The 25,986-nt window shown below is 47.0% G+C and overlaps 1 protein-coding gene across 6 annotated transcripts in view; it reads left to right on the forward strand.

The window, feature by feature from the left end:
• The window catches only part of NINL (ninein like), a 1,017,292-nt gene that overhangs the window by 835,476 nt on the left and 155,830 nt on the right, over positions 1-25,986 (forward strand). For all 6 annotated transcript variants that reach the window (XM_069607820.1, XM_069607817.1, XM_069607819.1 and 3 more), the window contains one exon: positions 2,415-2,699. In XM_069607820.1, coding sequence (XP_069463921.1) covers positions 2,415-2,699 — 285 coding nt within the window. The remainder of the gene's footprint in view (positions 1-2,414; positions 2,700-25,986) is intronic.

Below are 25,986 nucleotides of genomic sequence, written 5' to 3' on the forward strand. Positions count from 1 at the left end.
CTGAATGTGAGCAGAGCTTGTAGCAGCAGGCCCGCTGACCTGCGAGGCTGGAAGAGAGAGAGCAGGAGCCACCGGAGAACATCGTCACAGACCGGTGAGTGTCAGGAGAAGCACTCGGGGGCCAGGGGTGGGGGGTGTTCCTAGTAGGTGGTGAAGCGGTAAAACGTTACCGAACTAAAGGAAAAGTTGCAATTAAAGGTGCTAGATGCATATTGAATAGCGAACCAAATGGCAACTTGATATTAAGCATATTGAACACTTATTAAACATCGAATTGAATAAAACTTAACCATTGAGCACAATTGCATATCTTGTAAATACTGAGCAGAATGAAATTCCGCAAAGCAAGTGATAAGACGGCCAAAGGGAAAGTGCCCACGTGACAACCTATGAGAATCTACACCAGTATGAAAGAGTAGCATAAAAGGTGGGACAGAGGTAAGACCACCACAAAGTGAACTTGATGAACAATTGCAGTGCAGCAAGGCCAAAGACTCGCAAGAGGTGTGTGACATACTCTGGCAGAGCCAGGGGGCTACTAAGGAGGAGCCTAAGAAGTGTAAATATCATACATAAAGCCAAGAGGCCACAAAGAGATTGATCCTGGTTGCGCAACCTGTGGTGAGGGACAGCTGCACCTAGACCAGTGAGACCTGAACTGCGAGAACCAACAGACATTGTGGAGAAAGAAAAACAGAATGGGCACTGCCAATGAATGAATAAGGCAATCCAGGAATATGGTCATGGTAACCTGAAGTTGTGTTAAACCTTTTGTTTGAAAGATTGAAATACTTATAACTGGTAGAGCTGAAGTCTTGGGAGAGGGAGCCCTGAGACGTGAGACGTTACACCTGTTGTCTTGGGGCATAGCTTTGGGACAATTCTTCTGTGAAATATATTGCTTGGAACATGGGGAAGGGGCCCCTGAGGATTGTGTGGAGCTGTATTACCGTGAGTGGAAGAAAGGTCGTTCTAAGACTTTTGTGGAACTTTCTTGAACTTGGGGAAGGGAGCTGAAGAAGAAGCTGAGAGCTGGAAGCAGCTCAGAACTTTCTGTTGAACATTATTTCCTTTGACTTTGACATCCCTACACATTGGTTAGCTTTAGGTGGAAGGGCTTAGCTAGATTTTGGACACAGACTACTTTTAAGTTGAACTCTTTGAATCAGACTTTCCTTAATTTTGTTCAGGTAGGCAGATCCCACCTTAGCATAGGGCAAGAGAGGCCTTCAACCATACCGACATTTATGTTAATAAATATCTTTTGTTTGAATTTTAAGTCTGTGTCTTACTTCATGACGCCTTCACAACACCAAAAGCCTTTGAAAGCTTCCCAGGACCATCTTGTGGACTGACCAGTTTCAGGTTGGGCTACCTCGCTGTATCAGTCGTCATCCGGAGTTGAGACTCGCAACTTCACAGATCCTCAGTTTATGAAACAAGTATGACCCTAACGTTGCAGCTCTCCACCACAAAGAGGGGCCTTGCAGGACGAGTTTCTTTGTTTTTTGTAACAACGGTAGACTGTCACCATTTCTCCTGAGTGTCCATCGCTGATCGCCAGCATTGCAGGTCGTTGCCAGAGTGGTGGTCCTTTCCTCAGTCCAGTAGAGATGACCGTGTCCAGCAGCAATCCATCACAGTATGAACCGCAAACTACTGCATGGTTACTTTCGGCTTTGGGCTTTTCAGTCCAGCTAAACAGTAAAAGATGCACAGAAGTACACTCAAAAGTGAAAAATAAAGTTCCTGCTGCCAGCAGCGTGTCTAGGCTTCACTAGGTTCGAAAAGAATGTCCTTACAGCCAAATGAACGGAGACACCTGGTTCTCCTGCACTACTCTCCTTAAGAGAGGGCAGTAGTGCTGCACCAAGGATTGAACGGAGGGGCGGGGGAGTCCGCTCCCCACACCCCGTGCACTGCTAACCTTAAGGAATCCCCATTGCCCTCAAAGCTAGGTGGGTTGAGCAGGGGAGTGAGTCTGAAAAAGAATTAGCTCTTTAAAATGAAGTCAGGGCCTCAAAACAGCAGATAGGCCTGGGGTCCCTTTGAAGTGCATGGGAAAGCTGCAAAAAAATGTTTCCTGAGACGTAAAATGGCTTTCATTGGTGAGAAATAAATGTACCATTTAGGTTTTGCTCCCATCAGGTTTTACATCGAAAATACATACTGTCGTCTTTATTGTAGACCAATAAAAAACATATTCTTACTGAGAGATTTGCTCCAAAAGATGTGCTTTTTGGGATTTAAGTATTTTAATCCAGCATTTTACTCCTCTTGATACTGCTGTACTTGCAAATAAAGATCAGAACAAGGCATGCATGTATAGTATGCAGTGGTTCTTATTTGAATACATTTTAATATGTTTAGTGTTTTTGATGCTTGAAAGCAAAAGTCTTGCCATTTCTTTTTAGAACAAGACATTCAAGGACGAGGTGGGCCTCCTAACCGACAGAAACCTCCAACTCAGTGACGCAGTAGCTGATCTGTGTGCCAAGGCTGAAGAAAGCCAACAAACCATCCAGCTTTTAAACCAGAGGCTGGCAGAGCTTAGCGGCCAGAAGGAGGAGGAAGCCGCTGTTGCCAGGCAACTACAGGAGACCGTGGAAAGCCTGGAGAGAGAGCAGATTCAGAAAGAATCAACATGGATGCGGGAGTGTGGGCGGTCAGCACAAGAGTTGCACACCTTAAGGGAAACGGTAAGGCTTTTTTGTGTGCAGAACTGCTTTGAACCCACTTTTTTTTTTGATTGAAGCACCTCTTGTACTTTGCCAGCAAAAGCAACACAAAATTGCTGATTTGGGCAAGTGATAGTTTGTTCTATTTGGGGAACACAGGAGAGAAATGCAGAAAAAGTGCCTGTTACATCACTGTTCATTTTGTATTAGTTGCCTTTTGCCAATGTGTTACCTTGTGAAAAATGCAATACCATTAATTGGCATCTAGCCTCGCACTTGAGCATCTTAGTAGGCGCATGCATGTTTTGGGCTCCAACTCAGGCGCAAGTCGGCGAAGGGACCAGTCAGTTCTACGCAAACCAACAGGGCCTTCGCAAAACTCCTGCCCGCTTGCTCATACTAACCTAAATTGATTCATACATCTTTTTGCAAATTGGATCCATGATGGCCCTGCCAGAATAGCCGCTCCTGCAAATACGCATGTCTGTGGAAACTTTGCCACCTTGGGATCTCCAGTGGCAAAGCTGTGTTATCAGTATCCTGGTGCAACATCCTTCTATCCTCTCCAAGATGGTATAAGGGAATGTGTCCCAGGTATGATGCTCACCAGGTGTAGTGGAACAGGAGGGGGGGCAGCCTATCCATCAAGGGGTGCACCACTCAAGCTCTCTGGGAAACCTTCAAGATGACCAGTGCAACATGCCGCCACCTAAACCTAACTGGGCAGGACAGGGATCAACCACTAACACAATAAATAGACTGTACATTGTCAAGCTTATCAATGGATACATTTAGGAGCTTAACAAAAATAAGTGCACAGCCAAAAATACACTTACGGGGTCATCACTGTAAACCCATGTGGGTAATCTAATTAATGAAAGGCAGAAATAGTCATGAACATTGAAGTGTAAAGATCCCAGCCCCATCGCTCACCTCCGGTGGGGGGGCTAGGGGGCATTGTAAATTAGTGTCCCGGGAGGATAGCTCAGAGGCAACATGCTTGCCTTGGAAACAAGACGACACGAAGCAAGACAGATTCGATCCCCGGGTCTGTGCTTAGAAACCTCTGGGTATTCAGCGCGTTTTAAATACGCGACTAAGAGACATATTCCTGTAACAGCGCCGCGATGCCCACGGGCTGTGTGAGCGCTTTAAAAATGCTAATAGAAATAAATAAGCGCAGACCTTCACTTTTTCTCAATAGCAGATGATTGTTGGAAATGCAAGAAGAGTCTGAACTACAGCACTGGTAATCTGGGGCCCAGGGGTTGTGAAGTGCAATAGAGCAGCAATGATGTTGGTAAATAGCGAGGCACTCGCGTGGGCTGTGGCGTGGCTGAAAATGGCTCAAGATGAGAAAAAGAGGAACAATCCAAAAAGCGTTGTAACGGCAATCTGGGCAATGTTGCCATGCATAGAGTTAGAGTAATCATGTAAAACGTTGGAGTCCATACAACATGTAAGCATTCCTACTCGTACATTGAGTCTGCACTCCGTGGCAGCCTGCAAATTCTGTAGCGTGCCAGGACTTCTGTCGTGCAGTTCACTCTTTCTCTTAACAGGCTTTCATTGGCTCTGGTTGGCTTCTATTTTCATTTTCTGCGGTCCCTGGTTTTGTGTTTGGTCTAGCTTCTGGGGCACTGTTCATCCTGGAACGGTCCTCCATGTGACCTTTATCGTTGTAGATTTAATTCATGTAGCTATGTAGTGTGCCCATCCTTCTGGGGATTTCTGGATTTGGCTTTTGGGACTTTTAATGGCGAGGCTTGGGCTCTGTGGATTCACTTCCGTGGCAGAGGTAGCTCGTCCTTGTGGACCCTCGCGCGGAGGGTTTGAGAATAGAGCCGCTCGGCCCTGTGCAGGGAGTGGTCGGTCTCTGAAGTCTTAATCTAGTTTCAGATGTTGACTACCGCTATCTCTATGGTGGCTATCGCTCTTTATGTTTGTTCTTTGGCTTTCTTGTCCCTTGCCCCACGGCTTCTTTGCAGTTTTGCAGCTTTCTTCCTAGGTCGTCTTCTCCTTCCTTGCTTTGTGTGTACGATTGAGGACTCAGGACTCGCGGGTCAGGAGTAGAAGCAGCAATCGTACTCTGATTTCCTGATCTTTCTTGAAGTAACCTGAGGGCTGTGGGCCACTCTTCTTTTATGCGCCCTGAACACGAGCTTCCTGCTTCTGCTTTGCCATTCTTGGAGCTGCAGCCACCCACGTGCTGTGGTGCAGCCAATCATGGCTATTAAACTTTTAAAGTGGTAGAGTGTAAATGTTTCTCACCAATTGGCGCAAGCAAGAGAAGTGTACAAGCCTGAATGGCGGGATCTCACTCGCGAAGATTTGTACAATTATTGGCGGAAAATAGTGCATTTTAGAGCCCCCGTTTAGAAAAATGTGGTACAACGTTATAGAAGACGAGCAAAAACACAATTTGCCAGATAACAAGAAGAAAATGCTAAGCACAAGACAGGTGCTATGCTTTTCCCACTAACTTATGTTTAGAAACTAGGGACATAGCAGCTAAAACGCTTATTTTCTTTAGTGTTCTTATATTTCAGCTCCCATAGGGGGCGATTTATGTTCGTGTGAGCAGTTGTTCACCCCTGTATGTATGGCAAGCCGCCCCAAGGCATATTACTCAGCAGCTGAGCAAATTCTTCACTCAACATCAGAGCATTCAGCTTTCTGCACAGGACTATGCTTGGAGGCTCACTTTAAGCATCCGTTTTCCACCGGATACTAGTTCTTGCAGTTTCACCCTTGCACAGGCGGATGGAGGTTTGCAGTGTCGGGGAATGTAAGGGGTGCGACTGGAGGGCCTGGAAAATATCTTCCATGGAAGGAATTCTCGTTAATTCCGGCTATCAATAGAACAGCAGGTGCTCGTGGAGCAGAATGCGCCGATTCTGCAAAAGTTGTATTGGATTTTACAGAGCATAACACGTGCACCATGAATTAAAGCAGTTAATGATGCTTGTACTGTGCATGCACTGTAAAAGATGAGCAGTGATGCGCCACTATCTATTGTGACGTCACGTGGGCCTGCACAGGGTTGGACCGGGGCATAGCATTGTCTAGGGCACTAACGAATAAGTTGCCCGCAGTTGCAAATGGTAATGCATTTCTTTTGTGGCAGTTTGAATAGTACCCAAGGGGGAGGTTTTTGATATAATATGATGCAAATTGTGCAATTTAAAGAATAATTTTTTCAGCAACAATGGTCAAAACTACTAGCCGCATGGTGAAGTAACTCCTCACACTGGCCCGCATTGGCCCACACTGGCATTTTGAGTTTTTGGTTCGGGCATTGCCCTATAAGACACTCCGAGCCTGGGTCTGCAGCATTCTACTTTTTTTTTTTTTTAAATTTATTTTTATTCAAATTTCAAAACCAAACAAAACACACATTTCAACTGTTTCAATATACAAAAAAAACATCATTGTGCCATTCAGTTTCCATTAGAACTCCCCAAATCACCCCCCCCCTTAAACTAGAGCCAAATCTCCCATGTCTTCTACTGGAGCGTTATCGGGTAGTACAGCACTTAAACGATCATTGCCCGACTCTTCTGTTTCGTTGTTAACCTGGCAGGAATTAGCCATAGAGGTCACCAGTTGCCGCCAGGCCAGCAGGGGCCCCACTTCTTCCTCGCCCCCCCTGGTAACCGCTTCAAACCAGACTGCAGATTCAGCTTCCGCCCATTTCAGCAGATCTGCCCACCATAGCTCCACCCTGGGTCGATGGGCCGCCTTCCAGCCCATTGCAATCCTACGCTTGGCCAGAACATAGGCCAGGTCCTTCATCTTGCTTATGTGTTTGGAGTGTCTGGGTCTGGTAAAAAGCCCTAGCATGCATGACCAAGCCGATTCCACATCCAGCGCCACTCCCCCGCCAGCCAGCTTCGTTTTGACCTCATACCAAAACCTGAGCACTTCCGGGCAAGCCCAGAACATATGTAGCAGCCCTGCATTCACCTCCCCACACCTGGGGCATTGTTGCGTGGCTAGTCCCCCAAACCTTGCAATCTTCCCGGGGGTCAGGTAGGCCCTGTGAGTAACGTACAGCTGGAGCTGTTGGAATCTAGCATTTCGGGACACCTTTTTATGGTATCTCTGTGCCCACTCCCATTGCCCATCTGTCATAGGTCCTCCCACCTCCTCTTCCCAATCCTGTCTTAGTTGGAGCAACTCCTTCCCCGCCCTCACCCGTAGGAGTTCATATATCCTCGAGATTTCGTGCCCGCCCTCTGACACATCATACATGGTTTCCAGGGAGGCCTCAGGGTTCTCCGCTAGCACTGTCTCGGGCCATCTCTCTCTAGTCTTTTTAACAAGCCTAGCGTGAGTTATATATTGGCCTTCATGCACCCCCGTCTCTTCCCGCAATCTCTGAAAGTCTAGTGCCTCGCCATCCTGCAATATGTCTCCGAGGGTGGCCAGGCCTACCTGCTCCCAGTATCTCCGGACTGCTTCGAATAGCTGAGAGTCGTTCCCGCACAGAGCCACCAATGGGGCCTGCCGGGAGTACGGCTCCTGATCTCCCATCATCCTCCAAGTCCTTTGCCAGATCTCCCAGCCCAGCCTCAACAGCCGTCCCTTGCCCACCATTTTATCTCTACGCAACCACACCACTTCTTGTAGGAAGTATGGAGCTAAATCTCCATGCAGGAGCCGCACCTCCGCCGAGTCTTCTGCTGAAAGCCACCTAGCCACATACAGCAGCTGCCCTGCCAGGTAGTAGAACTCACAATTTGGCAGGCCTATGCCCCCCTTGTCATACGGGTTCTGGAGCTTCCACAGGGCCACCCTGTTCCTGGAGTTACCCCATAGAAAGCCCCTGCACATGCCATGTAATTTTACGAATAGGCTTCTTGGTATCAAAAACGGGACGTTCACAAAAAAGTGCAAAAGTCTAGGCAAGACCACCATCTTAAGCAAAGCCGCTCTCCCTATCATGGTCAGAGGCAATCTGGCCCAGAACACCATGCTATTCTTAATCCCTTCTAACGCTCTTTCCGTATTATGTTTGTGTTCTGCTTCTATTTTGTGGTAGATATTTAATCCCAGATACCTGAATGTCTCCGTCTGCCATGGAATCGGTAGGATAGGTAACCTCTGCAACGGGACACTCCTGTATCTGCCCAGAGGAAAGAGGCTGGACTTTTTGAGATTCACCGATATACCAGAAAGGGCAGCATATCGTTCCATTACCTCTAACACGTACTGCAGATTTTCTTCCGGATAACGCAAATAGAGAAGCATGTCATCTGCATATAGTGATATCAGGTGCCTACCGCTACGGTCTGCAGCATTCTACTTAATGGATTGGTTATTGAATTATTACCACCAATCCTAGAATATTTGGGGAAAGTGTTTGGTTGTCTGGAGGGTGCATTTTTAGGGAAATGTCACCACCTGGCAGCCATTTTCACAGCAACATTATCACTGGATACCATTATTCTCTGGTGCGAGGTTTATGCGGACACTAGTGCGCGTTTTAGTTGTGGTGATGCGCGACGCATCATAACTTAATGAACATTGCGAGCTGTGTGATTTTCACGTGATTGTCCTACGAAGCCGAGGAGAGGAACGCAAAGACTGCTACCGCCGCCACAGTCCGCCGGAGGTGACTGAACCGCATGCATCTCGGCCTGCACCACATTGCCACGCAGATGGAGATGCATCAGTCCCCATGGAATTACCAGCAGGTTTTTGCATAAAGAAAAACCGTGATCATTCCATAGGGAATCATGTAAATGTCCTCTGTCATGTGTGTACCTGGCCGGTGGCATTTACGATTCGTTTTGTCAACAGATGCAGTTATAATATAGAAACCAAACCCAGGCCCCCCTGGATTTTTGTGTTATATTTACACTCATTCACAAAAGGAATCGTTGCACAAAGAGGAATGTTTGTCGTGCAATATACGAGTCAATCCAAAATGACCCACATTGCTTTCACAATTCGGATTTTTTAAGTTGATGTCAAACTATTGCCAATTCTATTATGGACGTTGTTGTTTTTTTTTTCAACAAGGAATGTTTTAATAACTGTTAGACAAATGCATTGGATATGAAGGATTGGCATTATCACTGGCACTGCCACAGGATTTGCTTTTCCGCGTCAAGGGTATCTTATGGTGGAAAATGTCATATTGGGTAAAACATATCATCTAACTAATACTCCTCTGAAGATTCCTTAATTTTAAAATGTGCAGGCTGAGGCATCAGAACAGTTTGAATCGTGCTTGCGTGGTGCCGGATGGCACAATTTAGACATGGGTAGTCTCGCCTTGTGGCCTCCAGCAGAAGCAATGGTGTCCAAGTGGCACCGACGTCCCTGAGCTCAGCAGTTCCTTTTCTAATATGACTGATTAAAGGACTTTTGGTCAGGCCCTGCGGCGCTGGCTTCAATGGTCACTCAAGTTTACATTTTATTTTTTGACTGTAATGCGTGAAAGGCCTGTGGCAAGGGTGATCGGACAGTGCCCATTGCGGACGCCCATGACGACTGCATGCAGTTTCTCGGCACCCGCCATGACAGCAGGTAGTGCGAGGCATGCTGAGGCATGAGTTCTAAAGCCGGACAGCCCTGGGAACGTTGACTCCAAATATCCAAGGAAAGGGGCCAAGAGCAGTTTGCCTCCATAGGAGCGCAGAGGCTCTGTGAAGTGTATTGGTCGCGTTCTAAGCAATCATGGGAGAAGGACTCCAGTGAGAGCCCTTCATCCGGATTCAGGAGAAGAAACGGAAGAGACTGCTCTTAAAGAGTGATTCCCATTCCTACCGTACCAAGGGATCATTTCATGCTGCCACCCTATTGGACTGGTGCCAGTTTGCCTTGTGGCACGTAGTGGATAAAGTAATCAATCTGCTTCTGATGGCGGGCAGGAATGCCATGAGGTGCTGTCCAGTCGTTTGGTCGACAGACAATTGGTCGACGCAATTTGGTCGAAAGACAAATGGTCGAATTTTTTTTTTATTTTTATATATATTTTTCAGGTTTTCGTTTAGGAAAAAAAAGGTTTTTTTTAGCAAAAAAAGGGGGGTTGGGGAGGGGGACCCCCCAAAAAAAAGTGAAAATACAACAAAAAAAAATCGACCATTTGTCTTTCGACCAAATTGCGTCGACCATTTGTCCTGTCGACCATTTTTTTTCGACCAAATGACCTGTAACCAGATGAGGTGGTAGCAGATGGCTTCACGGCATCTAGGCACCACATAATATAGGCAGGTCTGGACACAGTGGCTCGGTTGCCTGGGGAATGTCGACCTCTGTATGTTTTAGGTGCTTTGTGGCTCAGTTTGTCATGTTTTCATCCCATGTGCTGGTCAAGATCATGGACATGCCCTTCCAAGGTACCCTTTGTTCGGAGACGAGAGCGTCGATATCATAGAGGATTTAAAGGAGTGCAGAAACAACGGCCAGTTTGCGGGTCTGTCAGCCACCCCAAAACTGTCCTCTATGGCTCAGCAGTACAGGGCATGAGCAAGAGAGTTGCAGATAGTGTGATCCCTGGCCCCAGACAGCCTTGTGGATGATACAGAGGGATTTGAATTTAATCTGTGAAGCAGCCGGGAGCCAGATAAGACTTTTTAGGGCAGGAGAGATGCCGTCCCTGGGCTTGAAGCCAAGGATAAGTCTTGCTGCCCTAGTCTGGATCAGCTGGAGGGGTCGCAGAGTGGAAGAGGGTAGATTCAGGAGGAGGCTATTGCAATAGTCAAGTCTAGAGAGAACCAGGGCTCAGGTAACATTGAACTTCTGGGGGAAGGTGAGAAAAGGTAGTATTCCTTTGAGAAGAAGTGCTGAAAGTGGGACTTCTTGGCAATGTCCTGGATGTGAGGGAGGAAGGAGTTAGAAGAGTCGAAGATGACTCTAAGGTTTCTGACTTCGGAAAAGGGAGCACGGGAAGAGCCCATGTAGGAAGGCCAGAGTGAAGGGAAGAAGGCAGAAGCAGAGGTCCCAATGGGAAGGATCTCCGTTTTGCTGGCATTGAGGCAGAAATCATTGGAAGTGCACCAGGCCTGTATGGCAGAAAGGTAGTCGGAGATGATGGAAGGTGCAAGAGGGTCAGCAGGAAGTTTGAAGAAGAGTTGTGTCTCGTCAGCATAACTCTGGAAGTTGGGGGAGAAGGAGATGAGGAGAGCCAGTTGAATAAAGTGGATGTAAAGAGCCAAAACAAGAGGATAGAGACCTGGGGGACACGACATGTGGAAAAGGAAGTAGGAGAGGAGAAGGCACCCAGGATGAATTGGGACAAGAGGTCAGTTAGAAAGGAGGTCAGTCCGTCTGGCATTGATAGAGAGTCTGTATTGCCATTGAAGCAGGCGGCAGGCCAGTTTGTCAAAGGGTAAGTCTGAGGTTTTCCACTTCTGTTCCACTTCGTTTCAGGGCTGCAAGTTCAGAGTCATACCAAGTGTTACGGTTAGAGGCGTGTTTCAAGTGGATCCTCATGACTGGGGCAAGAATGTCAAGGGTGTTGGTGATGGGCAGGTGGAAGTTGTTCAGAGCACTGTCAGTGGTCGAGTCTGAGTTGGGAGGACAAGGGGGAGAAAGGTGGAAGTGAAGGCAGCAGCTGACACTTGTTTCCTCAGGCAGATGTTCATGAACAAGGTTGGCAGGGCTTTTGGAGGTGTGGTCACAAGGCCAAAGGGACCCAGATGGGAGGAGAGAAGAGTGGTCTGACCAGGAGAGAGAGGTTTTAGTTAATTTATATCACGCAACCTTGAACCATAAGGCATGAGGGCGCAGACAACAACAAATAAGTATAAATACAACATGAATGGCCTAAGACAGAGGGTTATATAGAAAAAGAAATTAACTAAAAAGACAGTACTACAATCGTAGGTGCGTAAAATAACAGAACACTTTAGAATGTTAACTGGCATTAAGGTGAAGCTCTGAAGATGGGTTTAACAAAAGAATTTACAACATTATATAACAGGAGACCTTTACAGTATTAAATTGCAATACGATGACCTCCACAACCCCCACAACCAACTAGTATACAATCACAATTAAGTTGTGAGCACCAGTCGCCGAGTTCCATTCTGCGCAATATCAGTCATTCTAACTACCCCCGGGCCAGTTCTCTATCGAAACCAAGCGAGGACTTTGTTGCGTAATGCTTGTTTAGATTCTTTTCCTTGAATCTTAGGAATATTTGTTATAACAATGTTCCTTTGGTCCATGACAAAGTCCAGGGTACTCAAGTAATTTAAATTGGGTATCTGTGACTTTTTAAATAGAAACCCAAACTCCGTCGAGGTGCCTTTTTGGGTTTAGCCATAGCCATTGCTGGATGTTGAACTACGTGATGAATATGTTTGGGTGCCAGTGAGGTTAGTTCCAGAGGAGAGTCAGATGGAGCTATCTTAGGGTCCTTGGCTCTCACATTAGTGAGTAGAACTGACCCCTTGGATCCCGAGGCAAGCTCGCAAAGGAGATCAGTTTGAGTTTCCTGGTCAATTGTTGCCCTTGGTTGATAAACTTGGCAGACATTATCGGATTTGGGAGCAAATACCAAGACAGCTGGTACAGGATGTATGGGTGTCTGGGGGACCGGCGTTGCCTTGGATTGCCGCAGGTCGAGCACCCATGCATTCAAGGCATCCACCAGAGTGCCCAAATCGAATGGGCCAGTGCATAAAAGAAGCTCATTGGCGATATTAGCCATGAGTGGGGGCCAGTGTTCCAGTTGATTAGATCCTGCTGGGGGGGTGAGAGGGGAAGAGTCCCCGGACTCCACAACACCCATCTGATGTGTGTGGTCTAGAGAACCCATATCACCTCCAATCCCTCGCTGTGGGTCCATCTCCCTACCCACGCCCAGCTTCTCTCTTAATGGCTTTACTGCCAAGAAACCAAATCTCGTGGATAGAGAGACTTTCTGGTAACAGAGGCTAGAGTTTACCAGGCCGAAACTGCACAGTCAACCCGATCCCGGCTCCAGGATACGAGCCGGAGAGCCTCTGCATGACAATCATGCAACGCCAAGATGTAGTGAGGCGATTGGTGGCTCCCTGCCCGAGAAAGGGGCCAAGTAGGATGCTGCTGCAAAACACTGAAGTTGGGGCCAAGTGCCCAGGCTGGGGGCCGAGGACTACTGCCGCTGCTTACCTCTGGACTGTGCGTACACACGTATGACCAGGGGAGATGAAAGCGGGACGTCGGAGTGGATGAGGGTGTTCAGAGTGTGTCCAGCAGAGTGGGTTGGACCAGAAGGGAGATTGGAGAGGGATAGAGAGGTGCAGAGGTCAATGAAAAGAGTGGATTCTATGCCAGGGGAGTCCAATTGGATGTTTGTCACCCAAGAGGAGGAGGTTGGAGGTGATTGAAAGTAAGGAGGAACAGAAATCGGCCCATTCAGAGAGGAACAGGGAGGTAGCGGCTGGAGACTGGTAAATGGTACCAATGGTCAGGGTGAAGGAGGGAGAGATAACCAACTTGCATACCAGGCTCCCAAAGGAAGAATAGAACTGAGTGGGAAGGTGGAAGAAGGAACCCACTCAGGGAAGATTAAGGCAACTCCACTGCCAGCACGGGGAGGATGTGGCTTGGAAATGATATTAAAGCCGTCGGGTAGGAGGGAGTCAAAAGCGGTGACTGAGCTAGCATTGAACCATGCCTCCTTAAGAGCGAGAATGTGAAGGTCAGTATCTTCAAGAAAGAGGCAGATGCCAGCAGAGTGTTTGTTGGCTGAGCGGGCGTTAAGAGTCACTAGGTGGAAACAGTCGCTACCTTTGAAGGTTTTCTGAGGTGGTGTACAGGGGCGTGGTGCTTCAGTCAGGGGGGGGCAGAGGGGGATTTAAGGAGAGGCAGGTGAAGGAAGAATTGTCATGAGGGATGGCAGGATCCGGTCGAAGAGAAGGATGTTGGCCTGAGGACCCTGAACCAGGATAGTGTCAGTCAGGTAGACCTGAATGATGCAGCGTGATGAGAAGAAGCCTGCCAAGAGCACTTCCCACTCTGTGCCACCATTCATTGGAGAGGATGTGAAAGGGTAAAGATTGGAGATGAGATGAGAATTCCATAGGTCTGGAGAGGGGACAGAGATGAGGATATCAATGAAGATCTCTCTAGAGGATGCACTGACATAGGTGTCTGCGGTGGGAAGGCTGGGATTTGCACCCAGGATGTCTTTTATGTGTTATTTTGTCCAGATTTCGTGAGAGAGAGAGGGAGGGTAGGTGATGGTGTAGCAGTTAGAGAAGATTGAAACGATGATGAGTGCCATCTCAGTGGAAGTAAAGCACACCCGATTCGATTTGACAAAAAATGAAATAATACAGTGCACACATTGATGTGAGATTTAAAGCACACCCACCTAGATTTGATTTACATTAAAATGGAATAAAATGCAGTGCACAACAAGAAACCAAGATGTAGTAAAGCACACCCACCTAGATTAGATTTTATAATAAAACTAGCTGGGGTACTGGGGGTTGCCGTGTCCTGATCGAGTGGTGTCTCATGTGCCTTGGAGAAAGTCAGGTAGACCTGAATGATGCAGCGTGATGAGAAGAAGCCTGCCAAGAGCACTTCCCACTCTGTGCCACCATTCATTGGAGAGGATGTGAAAGGGTAAAGATTGGAGATGAGATGAGAATTCCATAGGTCTGGAGAGGGGACAGAGATGAGGATATCAATGAAGATCTCTCTAGAGGATGCACTGACATAGGTGTCTGCGGTGGGAAGGCTGGGATTTGCACCCAGGATGTCTTTTATGTGTTATTTTGTCCAGATTTCGTGAGAGAGAGAGGGAGGGTAGGTGATGGTGTAGCAGTTAGAGAAGATTGAAACGATGATGAGTGCCATCTCAGTGGAAGTAAAGCACACCCGATTCGATTTGACAAAAAATGAAATAATACAGTGCACACATTGATGTGAGATTTAAAGCACACCCACCTAGATTTGATTTACATTAAAATGGAATAAAATGCAGTGCACAACAAGAAACCAAGATGTAGTAAAGCACACCCACCTAGATTAGATTTTATAATAAAACTAGCTGGGGTACTGGGGGTTGCCGTGTCCTGATCGAGTGGTGTCTCATGTGCCTTGGAGAAAGTTGCTCTTGTCGGCAAGTCGTGCTGCTGTTTGTTGTTGTGTTTTAGAAGCTCGTGATATTGATTTTCGCTTTGCATCAGATGGAGCTTTTCCAAGTGATGTTCGTTTTTTGTGCAGCATGTTTCAGTCATTTAATGGCTTCAGCACATTTGAGAAAATGTCCAAGAAAGATTGATTGATTGTGCTCTCTTCTCGTGAATGAACTTAAGTAAATTGTAACCTTGCTATTTCCCATATTTTGAGTGGAGTGATAAAATAAATGTGATTTTTTTGTTTTGTTTTTGTATTCCCTTTAAAAATGCGTTAACCACTTTTGAACTGTATACAGTAGTCATACATCAAAGGAATAACCAACACATCGAACATTTTGCTTCAGCCACTTCCAAATTTTGCCTCCTCCTAGTACCTACTTTAGTGAATCGGGCTGAGCATCAGTAAATGAGGGTGTCTACGGAGTAAAGTTTTTGCATCCAAGCTTAGACTACAATCTTGTCCAGACAAATGAGGAATCCGTGCAAAATGTGGTAGCAGTGGGTTCAACGGTGTGGATTTTTATAGCTGGACAAACATCCACACTCGCACACATACATTCACCTTTATATGTAAAGATGGAATACAGTGCAGTGCACAAGAAACCAAGATGTAAAGCACAACCCACCTAGATTCGATTTTACAATAAAATGGGAAAAAGTGCAGTGAACATCAAAAAGTCAAACCTGACACCCACAATGCAGCTTCAGTTAATAGAGGAAGTACTGGACACAACAAAGAGGAGGGACTTTCCACCACTGCATGACGTTTTAGCCAGTGAGAACTTAGGTTTAGTTGTAATCAACTGATGGGGTCCCTGCAGAACAAGCTACCAGTGAGCACCGACTTGGGGCCGAGTTGGTTATACATGGAGGAGAATGTCATGCTGAGTGAGACATTTGCAATCCCAGTGTTTTAACCTGTCATTGAAGCTTCAATAATGGGTTACGGAGCACATCATGACCAGTTGAGGGTAATGTAATGTAGTGGAACTGGTCTTGAATAGCTCCAGTCTGCCACTTGTGGTGGCCTCGCTGCACTTGCTCAGAAAGAAAAAAGGTGGGGTGGGGTTCATTAGGTAGACAGTGGGAAAGGCAGATGCGAAACATGTGGTGTTGATGAGCGCAGGTCAGAAGTATCCGGTTCCTGAGTGCCAGCCTCCTTTTTATGGGTTTGGCAGAACAACTTGGGAGAACGTCATTTACAGGGAAGAGTTTAAGATCTGATAACTACAATGCTTTGGGTCTGGTTAGCTGCTGTTGTTGGAGAGTGACACAAGGCTAAAGTGCAGAGTGTTAGGCAAGATTGTATGCAGTACCCTTTGGGTGCCCTACAACAACCCTGACCTCCTGACAATAGGAACCCAACCTTTGGTATAAGTATGTACTACACAGGTTGGTAGCGTGTTGAGCAGCCAGGCTTATCTCAAGAGGGGTCAATGTGAGCTGTAGGGGAGTTGCACAGTGATTCAAAATGGTGACGCAGATTATATGGACGATACAGCCGCAAGACTACCTGATGTTCCTAGACTTACAAGAATCATATTTCCATATACCTGTACATAGGAAACACAAAGTACCTGCCATTTGTAGTAATAAAACAACACTTCCAGTTCCGTGGACTTCCATTCCGGCCTAAATCGGCCCGTCGCAGCATTCCTCAGAAAGAAGGATCACCATGTCTGTCCATATTTAGACGCTTGGCTGATATGGGCACCAGATATCACGGGGGCGCAACAGTCCATTTCGGAAACACAACTCTTACTTCAAGAGCTGGCCTTTGCAATAAACTTCAGGAAATCTTCCATACAGCCATCAAAGAAGCTTGTGTTTCTTAGAGTGCAATTCTCCACAGCAAAAGCTCTTATGAGACCGTTGCACGAAAGAGTGGAACCTCTCACATCACTTATGCCCACCTTCAGGTCCGGAAGATGGATATCAGTCAGAAAGTGCAGGGGGCTTACGGGTATCACGCCCTCCTGCATACCCCTCATCCCAAACTGCAGGCTACACCAGAGGCCCGTGCAGGTGTTTCTGGCCTGCAGGTGGTCCCAAATTATAGGGCCCTGGAAAGACAAAGTAAGTCACTCCCCAGCTCACACAAGCTACAATAGTCCCACACAACATAACCATGGGTTGCCCGTTCCAGGAGCCAATACCCCAGAGATCGCTAGTGACAGGTGCCTAATTGTCTGGCTGGGGGGCACATGTGGGGCACCTCCACATCAAAGGGCTTTGGACAGCCAAAGAAACTAGCCTACACATAAACGGCCTAGTGCTGAGGGCAGTCAGGTGGACTCTAAAATCATTTCTGCCAGAACTTCGCTTCTGCCTTTTCCCCTCTTCTCCCCTGCTGACCTGTTTTCTCTCTCGGCACTGTGCACCTGGCCACCCTCTCTTCTTCGGGCCCAGGTACCTGCACACCATGTCTCTTTCCTGCACTGCCTCCGGACCACCCCTTGCACTGGGGTCTGTATCTGTACCCATACAGTCCCCCACCCACGTTTCTTCTTCTGCACTGATCAGATACACCCTATCTGACTAACCTAGCATGTTACCACTTGCTAGCGGGACTACCACTGCTTATCGCCTTTATTTATTTTTACTTATTACTATTTATTCCCTCCTCTGCTTCGCGCTTTTCCACTTTTCCCCCCTTCCATGCACTTTCCCCCTTTCCCCTTTCCCATGCACTTGCGCGCTCTTAATGTCACTGGGCCTAGTAAGATCGTTGTTTTTGTTGTCTCCCCTGTTCCCCTCCCTTTGCCTGGTCGTGCTCTGAAACACTTGTGTATGAACGCAATATAAATAAAATATTTCATTCAATTTCATTTCATTTACTCATGAACTCTACGGTACGAGTCCTCACAGACAACACCACCACAAAGTACTATCTCAGAAAACAGGCAGGGACATGGTCATCTACCATGGCCATCACAAACAACATTCTGTTAAAGGCACACCACCTCCCAGGGGTTCAGAATTCAGTGGCCGACAGCCTCAGCAGAGCAGCCACGCAGTGCCATGAGTTGGAGCTAAAGGGCCAACTCAACAAGGTGTTCACTTAATAGGGTTGCCCGTCCATGTATTGTTTGCAACCAAACAAAATGGAACATGTACACAGTTCACAAGCAGAAAGCAGCAGCAGGGGTCGATGGGGGATGCCGCCTTCTTCCCATGGATGAACCTGTTCACCTATGCTTTTCTTCCAATACCAGTAATTCTCAAGACAATTCAAATGCTAAGAGCATACCCATGCAGGGTGATTCTAATAGCACACAAATGCACATGCCAGCCTGGTATACAGACCAACTACGTAGCCAAGTCGTCTACAAGGTCTCACAAATTTATTTTCACAGAACAAAGACAAAATACTGCACCACGACCCACAGTCACTCAAGTTGACCGCGTGCCCCGTGATTTTGCAGAATTCGGCCACTTGACCATACCCCAGGAAAGCACCATCTACCAATCAACCACTCAGATCATTTCAAGTGGAAGAGGTTCTGTAGGTGGTGTGCACAGCAGCACAATATGCAACCATTCTCAGCACACCCGGAACAAATCCTTCCATATTTCCTGTCTTTAGCGCAGGCATTTCTCTCACATGCATCAGTAATTGTGCACCTGGCGGCCATCTCGTGATACACGAGGAAGAGAGGCTAAACCCCTTTTCAGCAACAGACTAATGAAACACTTCCTATGGGGGTTGTTTTGTTCCCCCCCACCCTCTGACGAAAGCACCTCCACAACGGAGCCTCAACATACTCCTTGCAGGGCTCATGAAGTTGCCATTCAAACCATTAGCTACCACGCACCTACAATTTGTATCATGGAAGACGGCTTTCTTAATAGCTGTCACATCCTCCAGAAGGGTTTCTGAATCGCAAACACTTACAATAAATGAATCGTATCTATGGTTCCACTGAGATAAAGTAATCCTCTGAACTAATTCCCACTTTATACCCAATGTTCCCTTGGATAGAAACTCAATGATTATGCTACCTACCTTTGTCCAAGGCACTAAATCCCCAGCAGAGGTTGCGCTACACTCCCTAGATTTATAAAGGGTGATCAAGTACTACCTAGACGGGACCAAGTCCTTCAGGAACTCAAAGCAGCTTTTCCTCTCTTATGGACCATCAAACAAGGGAAAAGCGATCTCTAAAAAAGGCATAGCCAGATGGATCTCATCTGCCATCTCCTTTCTCACGCAAAAGCAAACCAGCCCTTAAGGGGAACAGCTCATGCCCATTCCACAACAAAGGCAATAGTAGCCTCTGCAGCGATGTGGTCCAGAATTTCCCTGGCAGACATCTGTGAAGCAGCCACCTGGGCTTCAAATCACTTCTGCCTCAGAAGCGACACGCTGCGACGCCAAAATGGGAAGAGCAGTCCCCCAGCGTATGTTACAGTAAGGTAGGCTTTTCCTACTGCATAAAATCCAAAATAGGACCAAGTGGGCGTCTCACCCTGGACCAAAAGCCATTAGGCTGTGTACACAAAAAAATTCCAGGTGTCTTCATATTACTTTAGATTCCTGAGGCAAGTGGGATGGCAGTGATCGGCAACCCACTGAAACTGGTCGACCATCTAAGTTTGGTAATGTCTGAATACTAATCAGACATCCTGGAGGAATAACTTTTTTTTTAATGTTTCACAAGTGAACAGATTAGTAGGAGGCGTTAGACTGAACTCCCTCCTGTGCTCCTTGTTCCGGTATTCCCGGATTTTAGTTCAGTGTGGAACTCGTTACCCACCCATTTTTGTTACACATTTCTGAGATTGTGGTCTAGATTTATTCAGGGCTAGTTTTCTTGGTCTGTCCCCTAACCCTAGATAAGGCACAACACTAGCTCTAACTAGGGTCACTAGATAAGGGATATCAAGCAGCGGTTGGAGGGAAAGCACAGCTACATCATGCGGCTTTTTAAAGGAATTTTAAAGTAAGATAAAGATACCTGGTCTTTTCCTACAGTATACCACCAACTAAATGTATACTGATATATATTCTATCTACTGAGTGAGGAACTTCTTGAGTGGGGATCTCATAAGGTGTACTCCCGCGACCCGTATGTTAGTGCTATTAAGGTTGGCAATGGTTTTCTTATTTTATTATTTTATTCTTGTGTCGCAAGGATGTAGGTCAACACGGAGACATAGAGTCCCTCAGCTCCGTTTGTAAAGTAAGCAGTAGTTTGTTTGTGCCTACACCTCTTTGCGCCAAATTTCTGATGTAAATGAATAAAAGTACGTAGTCAAGTTTCTTCAAGTATATTTTCTTAATTTATTTGATATATGTTCTGCCCATATGGATGACACGTGTTTCGGCGTTTCATTGGCGCCTTTTTCAAATCCGGGCCTTATTGAATGTAGTGCGAATCTCCCTTTCCTTATTTCCGGGAATTAGTTTTTAGTTGAAGTGTATCACGGTAGTTCCAGGGTTAAATCCCACCTACAAAATTCTCTTGCTCATGCCTCAAGCAAGGACCCTCGATGCTTGAGGCATGAGCAAGAGAATTTTGTAGGTGGGATTTAACCCTGGAACTACCGTGATACACTTCAACTAAAAACTAATGACTTGACTACGTACTTTTATTCATTTACATCAGAAATTTGGCGCAAAGAGGTGTAGGCACAAACAAACTACTGATATATATTCTATTCACAGCATGTTCGTCTATGAAAGATTCAATGGTGGAGAAGATGTATGATTCTTACCTGTAGCTCCATTTATCCAGCATTGGCATCTTTCATAGATTCACATGCGCCCTCCTGCCGTCCCCTCAAGTAAAAGCACACTTCAAGCACATCAGGTGCCAGCACCAACTAGTTAGAATCTGGAGAGAGGCTGCAGGGGAGGAGCTTCATACTCGATGTCCCAGAGGTGCAGAAGTGCTTTAAAAGTAAAGTAAGGAAACGCCTATCTTGCTCTATTTCAATGAGGGGTGGCCCTACCTCAACAAAAGCACAAAGAGCTCTGTCAGGATGTCTTGTAAAGTGAATTGTCCACCGTCCTGTGTCCAAACCGATTTCCGTCCCTTACACTAAACCAAGGAAAAACTCAGTGTCTTCTTGATCCAGAAGGAGGCTTCTCTCATTCTAGATGTAGATCTTTAAAGTTCAGTTTGTGATGTGAAAACAGAATGAGTGACTCTTTAAACACAGTTCCCATGTAGCATGGGTGTGAAAGTCTCTTCCCTTTGTTCTTGTCTTCTATTCCCCAGTGTAGTGTTAAGTCTGGTTCACTATCCTGCCAGACTTGGCTGTAGCCCTTTTGATCACACAACATATGTTTCTTGTATGAGGGGGAAAGTCCCTTCCTCTTTTTTTCTTTCTCCAACTCAAAACTGTAGCACCTAGTCGGGTGCACTATTCTGCCAGGCTTGACGATGGAACTCAGCAATTCCAACAAAAATGTCTCTTACTTTAGCAATGGGTCCTCATCCCGCTTCTTACACTTCTTTCGCATGGGTCCCAGAACCCTCTAGGCTGTCTCCGACTGTCTCTGGACCTCAGCCCCTTGACTGTGTCTTTGCTCTTGTATGAGTCCCTGACCCGTCTGCTTTGCTCTTGTGGGCCTCACCCAACTTCATGTGGGTCCCAGACCCTGTTGTGTTGCTTTCACAGATTCTCTACCCCTACTTCACTCAATGTCCAACTGAACAGATCTGGTGTGCTCTCCTGCCAGGTACTGTTCTGCATAGGATACTTTGTACAGTTTGATCTAGCTTTTACAGTTAGTTTGTGATCCAGCTCTGTCACTCTATTGGCTCCTGTAAAGCATAACCTTCATTCGCTCTCCTTTTGATAACCTCAGGGTCCCAGACCCTCTTATGTCAGCTTTCCCCTTGTATTTGTTTCGGGTCCCCGATCCATTTATTTTGGCTTTGCCTCTGTGGTTCACTTGGGTCCCAGATACCTTTGTATTGTGCTTCTGGGACACTTGGTTTACTCTCCTGCCAAGTGTCTACTGATGCAGCATATGTCTGTCGTTATATTCCTTTTATAGTTCTTGCCCCATATATTAACAGCTTCACTTCATATCGGGTCCATGGCCCTTCTTAGGCTCCCTTTTCGGTCCCCAGGATTTAGGCAGCACATGTACATTGTTTCTGGGTTCCTGCTGCATTGCGGCCTGCTCGGGCTCTATCAACTCTCTGGGTGAGCTTCTGATCCTCCTCTCTCAGCTCCCACTGTGGTACGAGTCCCTGCATTGGCTTCAGCGCGGCTTCCCTCCAGTAGGCGTTCCAAGTATTCCCTGTGTTTTGTTTCTCTTCAGTTTCTTGTCGTCTGCTGTTCCTTGGCAGCACCCTTAGAGATGGCGGCTCTGTCCAATCCATCATCAGAGTGCACAGCTTCTTCTCGTATCTCTGTGCCTGCAGCACTCAAACTTTGCACTCGGTTCCTGCGGGACAGGCTTGACAAATGGTCTAGTCCTTCTTCTAATTTGTACTTCAGGTAACCAATAGGCAGTATCCAGCAACTAGACTGTGTATTCTGGTTCCTATAGGTATTCGTCATTGCTCCATCCATCCTCCTTTTCAGTGTACTGAACTGATGATCATCATAGAGTTTAGTAGCACTCCTCTTCTTGGGGCAAAAGAAAGGAGTGGACAGAAATGCAAGAGGGACTATCAGTTATCAGCCTCATCTCCCTGGCTTTATGGGAAGGGGCTTCCCCCATGGAAGCAGTAGCAATACCCTGGGATTCGTCACTGTACTTAGAGGCTGACAAATTGGGCCATTTCAGCAAGCTGAGCTTGCTGTCATATTACACTTTAAGCCACTAGTGTCCAACCTGTCAACTGGGTACAACTGCAGTGACAAAACACCAGTCACCTTAAATCGTGTGTTTCTTTTATTGTTTTTGCCAAGTCTGTCACATTGACCAATTCCAACTTCATATGCATATTTCCTGTACACGCCATCTTCATATTGATTTTTCACTACATGGCATTTGGTATAGACTGCACCACCGGAATTCCACCTAGCCAGCCTCCCAAAATACATCTGGCACCAATGAAACCTGTACATTATGCAGATACCCATTTGATCTCTGGCACACGCCACTTTGTCCACTGCCTGGTTCTCATTACACTGCATTGGCTCCTGATTGAGGCCTGGAGCATCTTCAAACTGGCATGCCTTACCATATGCCTTCTTAACTTTAAGAAACAGCAAACATTGTACCAACCATTCACAGAAGTGCTGCAAGGACTCTATAACCGTCTTCTTATGACTGCATTATGCACTCTCTCTCCTTACTTTCTGGAAGACCTTTTAGATGCTGCTTTTCAAGAAATATGTCAAGCTCACTTGCATGCATCCACTGGTGAGTGTGGAACTTGGCTTTTAAACTCCTGTGTTTTGAGGAAATGTTAACTTACTTTTCCATTTCTGAGCTAGTCTCCCATTTGTTTTGCCCTCACCTGCTCCCAACCCCTTTGCCTGCTAATTCTGTATCGAATTGGATGCCGGCCTGACCCAGTGACCGGAAAGGACTCAGAAAGCCTTTTACTCACAGTGCAGAGAGCGCATCTGCCTCGCTTGCACACATTAACTGGTGAGTGTATAACTCATCTGGTAAACGCCTATGTTTTGGGGAAACTTTAACTTCCTTTTCCATTTCTGCGCTAGTTATCCATTTGTTTTGCCCTTACCTGCTCCCAGCCCCTTTGCTGGCCCATCCTGCATCAGATCGGATGCTGGCCTGATTCTGTTACCAGAAAAGACCCAATTTCAGAACTGCATACAGGGCAGCCGGCTAAGAGCCACAAGGCAAAGGGCAGCTACCACCTCCGGGGAGCACCGCCATTACTGTACTCTAGTAAAACCCTGCCTCTTCCACCTTACTATCACCCACTCCTAATACTGTTTTACGTGCTGTGCTCTTAAGCCTGCCATTCTACTGCACTGCCCACACACTGCTCATAGAATAATTGAGTAGATTAGCCTATAGCTATTGCTTATCTGGTGAACCTCGGTGCACCGCTAGAACTGCTTACAGTTTTGAAACCTAGTACACTCTAGGTATAACCCAGGTTCTGAATCTAGAAACAATATATGTACCCGCAGCCCTGGGCCTGGCAAGCACATTTGAATTAGTTTCCTTGGGGTTTTTTTGTGTGCACACAGCATCCTTCCATAGCATTATGCAGCCCTGCTGTGTTTCCCTTCTATGTACATTTTAATGCCACAATCAATTTGAATCTTGGTGCATTTAGTACTGCAATTGATTTGAATCTACTTGCATTCTAGTACTTCTACTATTGAATGTAGGTGCATTTTAATACAGAAATTGTTGTGAATGTAGGTGCATTTTAGTACTACAATTTCTTTGAACCTAGGTGCATTCTAGTAGGGCTACTATTGAAGTCTGTGTGCATTTATTACTGTGATCATGCCTAGCCTCAGCTCCAAGGCCAGAGATGCTCTCTGGCACACAAGAAACCTGCGCTCCCTGTCCCCCCCTCCTTCCTCCCTCCCTCCCTCCCTTCCACCCGGCCTTCCCTTCAAGCGCCCTAATCACAAACCCCCGCTTCTCCAGCACCCGCCCTCACCCAGCCTTCCCATCCTTAAGCGAAGCTCGTGCTGCCCTAGCAAAAACTCCTCTTTCAGCAGCCCCACCTACAATCACACACACACCCCTCAGGCACCATCACACCACTCAAACTCCAGAAGCAGCTCCCACCGCAATTTCTCATCCAACTTTCATCCCCTGTTCTCCTTCCTAGAATCTATGCTGCTCCGATCTCCTATACCCTGATGGCCCCCCCCATTCCCAACCATATCCATCCACTCTTCTCCTCCCCTACCAACCCTCTAAGATCTGCCCCCTCCAAATCCATAGTACCTCTCCTACCATCTCGCACTCTTCCTCCCAGTCCACCCCCAGCATCTACTCCCCCCGCATTATCAGAAAAACACCTCCCTCGCAATCCCATCTTCCCACCCCTGATATGATACGATATGTCATTTATAACGCGCCTGTACACAAATGTTTCTAGGCACAACAAGACAATGGAGGGAAGACAGAGGGAGGATAAGACAAACGATCTTACTAGGCCTTGTGTCATTCAGATTGTGCAAGTGCGAGAAAGAGAAGTGCAAAGGGAGGGGTGTGCAAGGGAGAGGGGAGGGAAAAACGGGGCAGCAATGCTCTGAATAAGTGCAGCCAGGGCAGCACGGCTCTGGGTAGTGCAAGGAGAACAAGGGACTGTAGGGTTACAGCCCCCTAAGTGTGTTGTAGGCGCAAAGGCAGTGCAAGTGTGACTGATCAAGAAGGAGCTTGGTACCCAGTGAGACTGAGGGTAGCCAAGCACCCAGTAGGTAGAGCAGACAGGTAGGTCAGCAGGGGAGGGAGAGAGAGAAAGCAGAGGAACGATTTGAGCTGCTTCTGGCACTTCAGGTGGTCCGGCTCATGCTTGAGAGAGGCAGGTTCCAGAGGGAGGCACCTGCAGAGGAGAGAGATCTACCCACCATTCTCTGCTTGGAGAAGCATCTAACCCTTAGAGAGTTGGAGGTAGCTGGGCGAAGGGCTCGAGAAGTAAGGTATTTTGGAAGAGCGTGTTGGATGTAATGTGGGCTCCGGCACCAGAAAGCCTTGTGGGCAATGCAAAGGGTCTTTAACTTAATCCTTGCAGCCACCGGGAGCCAGTGGAGCGATTTAAGGGCTGGAGAGATATACAGTCACCGGGCTGGAGGGCAAGGATAAGTCTTGCAGTCCTGTTCTGGATTCGGTGCAGAAGGCGGAGAGTAGAGGAAGGCATATTGAGAAAGAGGATGTTGCAGTAGTCCAGCCTAGAGAGAACCAGAGCTCTGGAGACAGTAAGCTTCTGGGGGAAAGAGAATCGTCCCTTTGAGTGGGTGCAGCTGGTAGTGGAAATTCTTGGTGACATCCGAGATATGAGTTGAGAAAGAGAGGGTGGAGTCAAAGATGAAGCCAAGGGTTTTTGCCTTGTAGGAAGGAGAAGGAAGAGGGCCCAAGGCAGGAGGCCAGGGTGAGAGAGGGAAAGCCAGGGAAGAGGTCGCAATGAGTAGGATCACCATTTTACTGGCATTAAGGCAGAGATCGTTGGGGGCGCACCAATCCTGAATCGCGGATAGACAGTCAGGAATGAGCAAGAGAGGACAGGAGGCTGAAGGAAAGCTGAGCGTCATCCACCTAACACTGAAAGTTAGAGGAGAAGGTAGAGATCAGGTGGGCCAAAGGGGCC

The sequence above is a fragment of the Ambystoma mexicanum genome, chromosome 4q (assembly GCF_040938575.1).
Source record: "Ambystoma mexicanum isolate Mex_15411 chromosome 4q, UKY_AmexF1_1, whole genome shotgun sequence".
Classification (NCBI taxonomy): domain Eukaryota; kingdom Metazoa; phylum Chordata; class Amphibia; order Caudata; family Ambystomatidae; genus Ambystoma; species Ambystoma mexicanum.